The following is an 11,698-nucleotide window of genomic DNA, read 5'->3' on the forward strand; positions in this document are numbered from 1 at the left end:
CTCTGGTACCAAATAGCAAATGAGTAATTAATGAGCGATATAAGCTAAAGAAGTCATTATACATCATGTTATGTTTGAAATTCGTTATCGTCTTAAATGTTTTTTTAGCTGCTCCTCCCAATTATCCGTAATTTAATTAGTCTGGATTGTAATAATCAATGCGACAAAATATGCTCGTCAAATGTTCAGTCAATAATTGTAAACATGTAAAAATATTTATTAGCAACGCGATATATAATTTATTTATTTCATTTATTGAGAGTTGGTATTTTGAGAGATAAATCGATGGTGATACTTTCAATAGTTGCCTTTATCGTTTTCGATCGACAAAAAGTCACGAAACACTTGTGCCTTGGGAACCTGCACGCCTTGTCTGCGCATTCATTTGTTTGGAGTTCATGTCAGAATTCTGTAAAAAAAAATTAAAAATTCGTCAATTTCTACAAAGTTTTTATCAAAACATACGACATTGAGCATCTCATCATAATATTAGTACTATTGAGCCAATATGATGAGCCATCAAACCTATATTTATTTATGTTCCATTGAACCAATATTCATTAGGATAAAACATTGCTGCGCATGAATTAAATGACTTATAAATATAATATATACATTCCATTTGCTGAAATAAAATGATGGTCGCTTATAATAGGAATGAGTTAGAAATACCAATCAACCAAAGTTGTAGTATAAAGTTTAAAATTTATGTATTCTAAATAGGGAAAGAGAATCTTCCCCTTGGCTGCACACGTTGTTACTATATGCGTAATTTATACCATAGCGAAAAATAAGATTTTTTTAATAAACACTATGCAGGCTAGTAGTAACCCTCTAAATGGCAACTGGTTGAGATATTAGTCAAACATTGTACTATATTTTATTGCCATTTTGTTAGTTTTATATAACTATTTATCACATGTGCTTGATAATATTTCGGATACATAAATATGCAAACTTAAATTCTGTTCAAATTAAACAATATACTAACGGCTACAAATGTTGGTTCAATCTGAGCTATTTATGAATAGTTTTTAATACACGTTTAAGCAAAACAAAATACACAAATATGGCAAAAATTGTAAATAAAAAGCATATATTTGTTTATGGTACTTCATGTACAACCTTACAAATACAATCGCTATGATACAAATAACAAACACAAAACGTAACATTTAAACGTAACATTGACATAAACATTTGCTAAAATCAATAATAATAGTTGTCAAACCATTCGTTGAAGCCCAGCAACACGTAGTAATAGGAGAAGGTCAGGAAACACACAACTCGTCAAAATGTGCTAAACTCGAGACGATGATCATATCGAGACGATGATCATCGTTTTATCATCTCTTCATATCCTCTTATACCATATTCCTACAATGGTGTTAAAGTGCATCGCGGCTACAACAATCTGTTGGTAAAGTTTTTACCCTGATAGAACGAATAGAAAAAAGAGCAAGTATCCACAACAGTAGATGAAGAGATGAACAGTACCCTAATTTTGACAGCGCTTTTTAAATAAATTTGCCCACTTTGGTGTAGATCAGACAAAGACAGATCATTACATGCCAGTGTAACTAGCAAATTTCACCCGTGTTACGATCCGTTTTAAATAAATTATACTTTTTGAAACCAAATCAATCAAATCATATGCTAACTTATATTTTGCTCTTTCGTATCAAATGCTTGCTCGTCTAGAACGATCAAGTATATTCAACACATGAGTTTGTTTAAAATAGCGCCCATCACAATTATATTACTATTGGTTTAACTCTTTTACCCTTTACCTGATTCGACCAATCACCGGTTGGAACCGTTGCCTTATAGAATTTTGTGCTGGTTTTATTGAAAATCGGTAATAGCTCGTTAGCTTCGTCTGAAAACGCCTATTTAAGAAAAATAGAAAAAAAGTAGTAAAGTAACGTAAGATCAAGAAGTTTCAACATCTCTTACACCTACCTTTAGATAGATTATTGCATCTGAACCGTAACCTTCACACGAGAAAAGAACTAAATCGCCGTGAAAGTATCGAGCGTATAATCTAGAAATTGGCAACCCGTATCCGTAACCTAATCAAATAAGAAAGATAGAACCATTTAAACATGGGAACAAATGCAACGTAATGGATATTCACTTCATACCTGCTAACGGTACTAAAGGAAGGTCGGTCTTAGATTTCGGTGGCTGCGGTGCCGTACTGTACATGTATTTAAATAGTTGATCTACTTGTGAGCGTGGAATACCACCGCCCTGATCGGACATCTTAACACAGATATCCTCCTTGCCTTTTACGATTGTTACTTTGATTGGCGGGACATCATTTTCAGTACCGTGATGTTCCATGACGGCTCGCATCGAATTTTTAAACAGCTCAAAAAGCATATGGTATAAATGAGAGGGTACGTACACAATTTTTATGGGGTTGCCCTTGTCAATTTCTGCATCATTTTTGATTCAAATAAAAATATCATCATTATCAGCAAATAAACAAAAACAAAAATAGAACGTACCGTTATGTTCTTCAACTTCTAGCTCCGGACTAGCAAGATAATATTGATCGCATAAAAATCGAGCATTTTCGTAAGCATCGCGAACCACCATATGAGGATCGCATAATGGATCTATGCTGCCAATATGTCGTCCTGTTTGAGGTATGTCACCAAACAAAATAGCTGAAACACGAGCAAGATAAGAGAAAAGAATGTAACAATGGCCAATATAACGCAAGCAAAATGCTTTGTTACGTTCCAAGAGCCATTCTATCGTATCTACACACTTACTGTGCTGATTGATGAGCATTCGAATGCTGATACGGGACATATAAAGACGATCAAGAAAATACTGAATTGAAAGCTCTGTCGACGGTTCTACTGCGCCGTTGCGACTTTCTTTTAGCTCCAATATACCTTGGGCCATCGTTTGCACTACGTCAGAGTGGCGATCACGGATTTGTGTAAGCGATTTGCAGAATCTTTTTACCAAGCCATGACATAAAAAAATCAAATCGCACATACATAAATATAAAAGGAACGTCCCAAATAGCTTCCGTGTTTAGTACTTCTCTAAATTGTTGTCCGATGGATCAGTTTTTTCGAAAGCCAGCACTTCTTCAAAGCTTTTCACGTACCACGCGCTGACCAAACCAACGGAAGGCATACGCAGCAGGCTTTCTGGTAACAGTGTGATTTCCTTCATGATGTTCGCCAATCTAACTGGTAGCTCTTTCCGAAGAAAAACATACGATTTTTGCGGGCATGCATTGAGACCTGCAGCGAAATAGTGTAAAAAATGTGTTTTTAAATACGAAAATATAAATGTTCGACGTGAGTTGACATATTTGACGATAGTCGAAACCGGTGAAAAAATAGAAAACGAAGCACCATTCCGCAGACGTGCGTCAATCAGTTCCATCTATCGGTCATTTGTTTTTGCTTCATAAGGTCAAAGCGCAGGAAAAAGGGAGAGGTGGTAGTCACATCTGATGGAATGGACTATTTCAAACGTCTAGGCAACAAAGTGTCGAGTCAATTGAAAAAAAAACAACCATCTTTCTCGTTTCCAATGGGGATAAAAGGGATTTGCGCGGTACAACCACATATCACACTGTGGGAGTACAAGTTTTAACATCAATTATCAACTCATCAGCTGGAACAACATAACAACGAACGCAGTACTGACGCATTCCTCAACAATGACCTATAGTATCGTACACTCTGCATGTATTGTAGGGTTTTAACCAAAATAAACGGTGATGTTAAATAATTTAGTCAGTAACTAATATAATCCAGTCAGTAACTAATATAAGCAACTTGTAACAAACAACTTTTGTTGGCCTCCACATCCACAGTACGGCACGATATATAACATATAATGTAAATGGGTAATTGCACCAAGAAACCATGCTTCGTGTTTTATACTCACCAAAATCAATAAACTGCTTGATGCTCAGAGGTGATGGATTAAATTGCGAATAAAAGTCCAACATCTTGTTGATGTTGGACATTCGAACGGGGAACAGCTTCATTTTTACGACACAAACGTCGATTGCTCACAAGGTCACAGATAGAACACTTCGAGGCACTAGCTCGCCCGGCAAAGAAACGGTGAACTATCTTCAATTTAATCTCTCTCACTAAAGTGCCACCATACCAAACATACAGTAGAGTTTTAATTCGTAGACCGGCAAGTAGTAGCCATTTGACCGGATTTTCACTTTTGGCTTATCCTGATCGCCTCTCTTAATGTTTTGATAGTTGCTGCTACTTCTTGTTCTTCGCAGTATATGTATTTGAGCTACGATAGCGAGGAAATATTCAGAAACGGATAGATATTGACGAATTCTTCAGAGAATTCAGACGAAGTAAAATATCAATCGCATTTTTTTTTTCATTTTTACCCGGTATATTTGATAATTTTTAAGAGTTTTACAAAATATTGTTATTTTATTTGAAAAAAAGCGTTAAAAATATAATTTCATTTTAAAATGTGTACACTTAATGCAAAGCAAAAAAGACAATGAAATTTATTTTAATTTTGGTTTTTAGCAATATCTCTAAAATATGTAAAAAACGAATCCAATCCGAAAATTATAAAATATTAGTATCATGCAAAATATTTATCAAAATTTTCAATTTTACATAGTTTGTCATAACAAATGTCATAGTGACAAACATTCACGCCGACGCACCACGAGATGTTTCGAAAAGTCACCTTATGCCACAAAAAGAATGATATAAATTATTTAAATAACGAAATGAACAGGCTGATCTTTGATAACATGTATACCACAGTAGCTTTCAAGGTAAACAATAACATATTTTAGAGGGCCAATATTCTACGTTCAAAACATCCACTTCGCTTACTCCATTAATTCTACTGATATATTAAGGGTTTAATGTTTGTGATTGTTTACGTTTATAGCAAAAAAATTTTATGGACCGCTATTCTGCGGCGTTAGCTGATTGTACCTTTGGACATATGGCCATTAGTTGCCGGTCCTAGTTACTACTAAAGTTGAGTGCAGTCAGAACACGGATTAATACAGGAGGGCCCAGGTAGCTGGACTTCTGCATCGTACCGTGTTAAAACCTTAGTAAAGAAGAAAAAGAAGAAGAAGCTGATTGTACCTTTAATGAGACAAGGTATCGATGCAGAATCGTTTACTTTAAACACTATTTTCGGACCGTGATGAACTTAAGTGAGTAAAAAACAGAACCTGAGATAGTGTATATGGCTGTATGCACACGTGTCACAACTGACACATCATGGGGTACAGCGATAGAAAGTGCGTGGGCTTTTATTTGGATCCATCGGTCATGCAACAACTGATCACCAAAACCATAATCGACGTAACTGTTTGATGTTTATCCGGTACCCATCAGACACCCGCAGGAAGGAAAGAGTAAAGCAGATGTTACGTTGTTGATTTCGATCCTTGGAAAGTGTGGAAAAACTGTGTGGTTCGATTTTAAAGCATCGATACCGTATGCAATGCACTGAAGAACAAAAGTAGGGAGTATGTTTCGTTATCCATTTAATTGGATACTCATCCTTGAATATTTTGAACCATCTTATTCTTTTTAGCAGACCCACATATTGCCATTTAATTTTGACTTCAATAGTAGAACTTTTCTTGGTTGGTACACTGCCGATACAGTTAAGTCTATTCGATATTGTGAAACGCTATTTCATGTTAGTTATCCGTCTTTTCAGCGTAGTTACAGCGACGGTATGTTTTGTAACTGAATAGTTTTTTGCTATTCAATATGCAAGGTACTGTTTAAAATGTGAAAGGTGGACAGGGTTGGGAAGTATGAAAATTGACATAACTTTTCATAGATCAAATTTATAGAACATATATATCATTGAGAAAAACATCTGATATTCTCCAAAACACTTCTTCTTCTTGTTTGCGAAATGGGATGTAGCCTTCTATATTTTAATTCTCCAAAGAGTCACTTTTAATATATTCAAAGGTTGACGACTTCTTTATAGGTTCGACTACCTAGAGTCATATGCCTTACAGTGAAATACACCGGATACAACCGTCCACTTCGAGAAGCAACGATTGTATACCCTAAAACATGAATACGACCAGCATGGCAACACGGTTTATGTTTATGTAATATTTGACGTTAACAGCATTCACAAAAGCATGAATTGTGCGTGATGACAATAGGAGCATTAAAAAAATGAATCACGTGCATAAAGTGAGATTCTTGTATAAAACAATCCTTCGGTTGCATCGCGGTTAGTTTGATATAAAATAATTATGAATGCTGTTACGAATACAGTAAGGTATATTATTGACAAATACCGTAACACTCTATATCAACAGGCTTGCCAGAGGCTTTGCGAGAGTTGGGGACCAACTACGTTAAAGATGAATTCAAAAGACACAAAACATGTTCTCCAAATGAGAGCCAACAGTTTATGAACGAATGGGCAGTATGTTTTGTGATACTAATTTATAGATTTTCATTTGAAGATATTCCAAACATCCTATTCAACATTGTTAACGTATTATCTTTTATTCACCTGACAGGAATATGCGCTTAATTTGGCAAACCAGTTAGGAGTTCGAGGAAAGCCAGGGCATATTGGAATGATTGGAGAGGATTTGTCCGATGATCAGTTAAATTTCTTCCGAGAAGAACAAATTGCTCAGCTCTACGAACTGTTGCAAGAAGCCAAACGATAATGTTGGAATGCAGTAAGTTGCAAACTTGATGAGCGACGCTGCCGAATTATTAATGTTTGTTTTCGAATATCTTGTACTCATATTGTATTCCGTTTTCCTCTTGTACTTCGTTTGAAATGCCACCATCATTTTCAATAAGCACAAACGATTTTGGCATCTCTGGAAAAAAGGCATCACAATCGAATTTTTCTTTGATTTCCGTCAAATAGACACGGTGACAACGTTCAGAATCCATGGCTTCCATGTATACGCTGTTTCCGCCTACCACCCAAATGTTTTCAATATCTTTGCCAGAATCTGTCGAATCCAGTTTGTGTAGCGCTTCTTGGAGGCTGTTGCAAACAAGGACATCCGATGGAAAGGAATATGCGGAGGCGTTACGAGTCAGAACTATGTTTAATCGTTCCGGCAATGGTCGTTTGCTTTCTGGTACACCGAAATACGTTTTCCTGCCCATAATGATGGCATTTCGTTTGCTAGAATCAGTCACCTTTTTGGTTGTTTTAGAAAAATATTGCAGCTCTTGCCTGTGAAAACAATAAAATGAGATTAGTCAATTAGCAAACAACCAGAAAAGAGAGTTTTATTTACTTTAATTTCCACGGTAAATCACCATTGATGCCTATGCCACGGTTTTCGCAAACTGCTACGATACAACTAAATTTAGACATCGTTGATGAAGACAATTACTATATGATATGATGAACAAAATAATTTGTACGGAGAAAAACCAGATGTATCTTAAAAGAAACGGAAACCAAATCAACACAAATAAATCGTTTGACAGAAGTTGCTCTAGTACGCTAGAATGCTCAAAAATCAGCTTGAAAAAGAAGTAAACACGATAGCACCATGGGCGCGCACTAGCCGAAGAAAAAGGAATTTGTAAAGATTTTTAAGTTTTATAAAAGTAAAATTTTTATAAATTTAAGTTTTTTTCTAAATATTATTATTACTATTATAACAACTACTATTATTAATGATTTTATTATTAAATACAGGAGTTGATGTAACAAAGTTAGCATTTATTGTCAACATTCATGGATATTCTTAAAAAATTGAATCCTAAAAAAAATACTGAAAAACCTTAAAAAATTGGAATGTGGAAAATTATTTTTAATGCAGCTTGACAAAGTAGCGTAGATTTTTAAAATGTTGCCGGAATGACTGGTAGACCACGATGCACGAATGATTCCAAAGTTTTTTGCAGCAAGTTTCAGCGTTGGATAAGTAAATATGTATTGATTCATCTAAATATTTCATTTATTTGATACAATAATTTCATGTATTTTGATAAAATTTGTTCAATTTTAACACTATATTGTTATATGTTTGAAAGTGTAGTTTCATATTATTTATTGGTATTATAAATTTAAATGTTAGAAAATACATAAGAGATTAAGTAGTAATCCGGGTAATAGTCGATTGAAACAGGAAATTAGGCGAAAGAGTGAGTGGTAATTTTTTCAAATCAATATTGAGGCCGGTCGTAAAAGTCGTTGCACTCCTGTAAACGATGCAAATATTGCCTTTTGTTTGATCGCGATGTTTGATGCGCTTTCGATTGATTGGATATGGAGTTTGCGGAAGTCTTCTTACCTCGGAGGTTGAACTTCGGGTGTGAAAAAGAAAGCTGATTTCGAGGATCGCGTTGTTTTTATGTATGAGACAATGCGATGCAAACTGTCACTGTCTCTTAGTGCAACAACGTGACAGTCTACTAGCAAGAACGAGAACACTGTATGTATTCCAGTTAGAATCGATCTTTTGCAGGTATACAATCGTTGCTTCTCGAAGTGGACGGCTGTATCCGGTGTATTTCACTGTTAGGCATATTACTCTAGATAGTCGAGCCTATTAGGAAGTGGTCAACCTTTGAATATATTAAAAGTGACTCTTTGGAGAATTCAAATATAGAAGGCTACATCCCATTTCTCAAAGAAGAAAAAGAAGAAGACCCTTTGCAGGTATGTTTACTGTGAGCGATTACTTGAACACATTTTCTAAAACAATGAAGCATATCCTGAGTTGTAAAATAACACACCGCAAGATAAAAATGCTTCGATCAATTCGGACATAATTTTTCTACACTTTTATAAAGATCATAAGCATTAACATAACTATTCTCTGTTCCTTCCTGAAAACGCCTACGTAACGGCTGTGATAAATAACGATGATAACAAGTTTGCACTACTCCATATACAACAGTCGGTTCTGCTTTTTCTGGTGAGATGAACAGTCCTGATAGAATAAAGCATTTCACATAGGGTGGGCGAAACCTGTGTTACAAATGACATTTGTAACGCTTCCGCGCCTTTACTTTTCGAACCGATTCAAAAGCTCGGGTATCTAAGCTTTTGAACCGAAAAGGATAATCGACTATAAACAGCAAGAGTAGGCGTCCTGGAGGGCTCATTTTCGTCACTCGTCACTGAGAAAAACTAGAAAAACGTCTTTAAATTATTTCAAAAGGCAAACGTTGCATTCGTAGCAAACGGTATTATATGAAATGCTATTATTGATTGCATGCAATTAGACTTATTTTTCCTAATGTTTTAATATTTATAACAAATAATAAGTTTTTTCTTAAAGATAAATATATTTAAAATTCAGGTGGCGTTCTTTTTTTACTCTTCCATAAATAAATCATTTGGTTCACTTTTTTTCTCTTTTCGTGTTCGTGTCGTTTGCTCTCAGCCATACAGTTTGTACGACAACTACTCTATTTCTATCTGTCGCTCGAGATTGGGTTGTCATTCATAGCATAGCGTCTGCACCGAAGCCAAAGAAAAAGAGGATTACTGAATTAGTGTATTGGTTATTCCTGCACCAGTGAGATGATGAAGTTACGATGCAGGTATTGGAATATGTTTTGGGAGGCTTTCTATTACCAGAAACTCGCAATAACTCTACGAGGGATCGGTGGAACACTTAAAAAGAGGAAGATAGTGAACTTTGCGAATTCTGCACTGGCACTGGCGCAGAAGAATATGTACGGCTCAAATGAAAGGAAGAACAAATTTATTGTTCCTAGATACAAAATAATGACAATGAGTGCAGTAAGTTGCTACAAAGCAGCAAGCGTAGTGATCTGAGAATAAGTTAAGAGATGGCAGATCACTAGAGTCTGAGAATCTTATCAGATACAGATGTCGTTCACGAAGCGCTATTTATTGTGACGAAATATTACGCGATCAATACAACGAGCAGCTAGCATATGATATCCTGCTATGATCAACTAGCATTGATGCAAGCTCAAGAGCTATCCATCGGCTCAAGAATAACATGGGCCATGACTGACGAAATATCGGCTTAATTGATCAAGAATAAAGCAATAAAAAATAGCAAATCGTTTCACACATGTTAAAATTTTGGCATCTTACTTACAAGAAGGGAGACAGGCTAGAGTGCAGCAACTAGGGTGGTATTGCAGATCAACGGTTTGATTTCAGCTATAGAATGTTCTCCTTAAATTAAGTTAAGAAGATAGTTGGTAGCTGTTTGAATAGGATTCTGAAACGAGAAATCAGCCCAAATTTTAACATGTAACCAAATTTTCAACATGTGGCAGATCTTGGCGATGATGTCCAGTATATATGTACAGTCTTTACATCTTTTTCATGGATATCTAGTCCATTTTAAAAAGTATGGTACTGGTAGAGCTTTCAGACACAATGGGCTCTTTTGGAATGAAAGCCAATTTTATCAAAGCTTGTTAAAATGTCCATTATCAACGTTACACGCAAGGCAGTGGCTAATAAAAAGCTCCCAAGATCCATTGCTACCACAAAGGTGACTTCACTTCACCCTAGAGCAAGAGAGGCCAATCCGGAACTAAAGAGTGAAACCTTGTATGAGTTTTCTTCAAGTTCACCAATCAATATACATCATTAGCTTGCGACTCTTCTATGGAGCAGAAATATACGACCGATTTTACCAAGTGGTAGAGAATCCAGTGCTGTTGATAAACTAAGCAAACTCATCTTTGGCTAAAAGCCATACAACATTAATAGCCACAATAGTAATAATGTTGAAACAAATACTAGGTTGCAGACAGCTACTGTGGAAGCTATTCTTATTCAAACTACTAGTCAAGATGGCTGAAGCTTGGGCTTTCGGCCAAATGGCGTTGAGTTTCATCTGCAGTAGGGTTGGATCTCTAAGCGGTTGTAAGTGGAGTGCGCACTGTACATAGGCTAGACACACACGTGTGACAAAAAACTGGTTCATAATCGTATTCGAAGTATAAAATGAAACATCCAAAAACGAAAATCGCATATCCTCTAGAGTCCCGAATATGTTTTTCATTGTGTTTATTTTATAATGTTCAGCACAAAGTTATGAGAATTTCTATACTTTGATGTGAAATAAAGCATGATCACTAGCTAGCCCTCTTACATATGCATCAGACGGCTCCTTTGATCTCTGGCTACGACCAGTACCGATGGAACCTAGCAAAGTACAAACAATGTGCAGTTTGGCATTTTGTACTGGTCACCTTTTGTCACTTTTCTTTATCACCATTTTGTACTCATCCTACCGGTACCATGCCAACGGTAAGCCCGCGCTTATACGGAAGGCGTCGATCACTTACGCTCAGATAAAAAATAGTATTAAGCATTGGTATTAAGCTATAGCATAATTTTAGAAGTACTAGTATCTTTTTGCATTTGCTTACGTAGTTATCGGATAGGTTGTAAAAACCTCGCTGTTTGGTACCGAACCCTTGAAATTAGCATACGACATAAGAGCCATAAACGGAGTTAATAAAATAAAATTATTGTTAAAGTTACTAAAAAAACTATGTATAGAGAGATATACAAATACTGAAGTTCCTGAGAAGGTAAGTTCCTTGCATAGCTCGCCCTCTTCTCGATGAGTGACGAAAGGGGCTTTCATGCAACACTGCGTCTGGAATATCTCAAATCTGATTGGATTGTTTTTGAAAAACTCAAACGATTATTAAACGCACAATTATTTGATTATTTCAACCAT

The 11,698-nt window shown here is 35.8% G+C and overlaps 3 protein-coding genes across 4 annotated transcripts; 1 reads left to right on the forward strand and 2 right to left on the reverse strand.

Moving 5' to 3' along the window:
- Positions 1-233: 233 nt before the first annotated feature.
- On the reverse strand, positions 234-4,158 carry LOC128722775 (pyruvate dehydrogenase (acetyl-transferring) kinase, mitochondrial). 2 transcript variants are annotated; one of them, XM_053816454.1, is made up of 8 exons: positions 3,925-4,158; positions 3,062-3,269; positions 2,784-2,974; positions 2,514-2,675; positions 2,145-2,441; positions 1,963-2,072; positions 1,791-1,889; positions 234-409 (listed from the first exon to the last, which is right to left on the reverse strand). In XM_053816454.1, exons 1-8 carry the CDS (start codon positions 4,025-4,027, stop codon positions 335-337), a joined length of 1,245 nt encoding a protein of 414 aa, XP_053672429.1. In that variant the 5' UTR covers positions 4,028-4,158; the 3' UTR covers positions 234-334. The 2 variants fall into 2 exon arrangements, with proteins under 2 accessions (XP_053672429.1, XP_053672430.1); XM_053816455.1 differs by lacking the exon at positions 234-409 and adding an exon at positions 1,147-1,434.
- A 2,036-nt stretch (positions 4,159-6,194) lies between these two features.
- LOC128722951 (succinate dehydrogenase assembly factor 3, mitochondrial) lies at positions 6,195-6,978 on the forward strand. The gene is made up of 4 exons (XM_053816645.1): positions 6,195-6,252; positions 6,341-6,450; positions 6,548-6,715; positions 6,843-6,978. Exons 1-3 carry the CDS (start codon positions 6,195-6,197, stop codon positions 6,701-6,703), a joined length of 324 nt encoding a protein of 107 aa, XP_053672620.1. The 3' UTR covers positions 6,704-6,715; positions 6,843-6,978.
- LOC128722950 (dihydrofolate reductase) lies at positions 6,696-7,374 on the reverse strand. The gene is made up of 2 exons (XM_053816644.1): positions 7,295-7,374; positions 6,696-7,230 (listed from the first exon to the last, which is right to left on the reverse strand). The coding sequence occupies exons 1-2, from the start codon at positions 7,372-7,374 to the stop codon at positions 6,753-6,755; spliced, it is 558 nt and encodes a 185-aa protein (XP_053672619.1). The 3' UTR covers positions 6,696-6,752.
- Positions 7,375-11,698: the final 4,324 nt, after the last annotated feature.

Source organism: Anopheles nili, chromosome 3 (assembly GCF_943737925.1).
Source record: "Anopheles nili chromosome 3, idAnoNiliSN_F5_01, whole genome shotgun sequence".
Lineage (NCBI taxonomy): Eukaryota > Metazoa > Arthropoda > Insecta > Diptera > Culicidae > Anopheles > Anopheles nili.

Coding starts and splice junctions, on each gene's coding strand:
- LOC128722775 (XM_053816454.1), bottom strand. CDS start 4,027: ATGAAGCTGTTCCCCGTTCGAATGTCCAACATCAACAAGATGTTGGAC. Junction 3,270..3,924: donor CAAGCAGTTTATTGATTTTG/GTGAGTATAAAA, acceptor ATTTCGCTGCAG/GTCTCAATGCATGCCCGCAA. Junction 1,890..1,962: donor ATGCAATAATCTATCTAAAG/GTAGGTGTAAGA, acceptor TTTCTTAAATAG/GCGTTTTCAGACGAAGCTAA.
- LOC128722951 (XM_053816645.1), top strand. CDS start 6,195: ATGAATCACGTGCATAAAGTGAGATTCTTGTATAAAACAATCCTTCGG. Junction 6,253..6,340: donor AATCCTTCGGTTGCATCGCG/GTTAGTTTGATA, acceptor CTATATCAACAG/GCTTGCCAGAGGCTTTGCGA. Junction 6,451..6,547: donor AGTTTATGAACGAATGGGCA/GTATGTTTTGTG, acceptor TTCACCTGACAG/GAATATGCGCTTAATTTGGC.
- LOC128722950 (XM_053816644.1), bottom strand. CDS start 7,374: ATGTCTAAATTTAGTTGTATCGTAGCAGTTTGCGAAAACCGTGGCATA. Junction 7,231..7,294: donor GATTTACCGTGGAAATTAAA/GTAAATAAAACT, acceptor TTGTTTTCACAG/GCAAGAGCTGCAATATTTTT.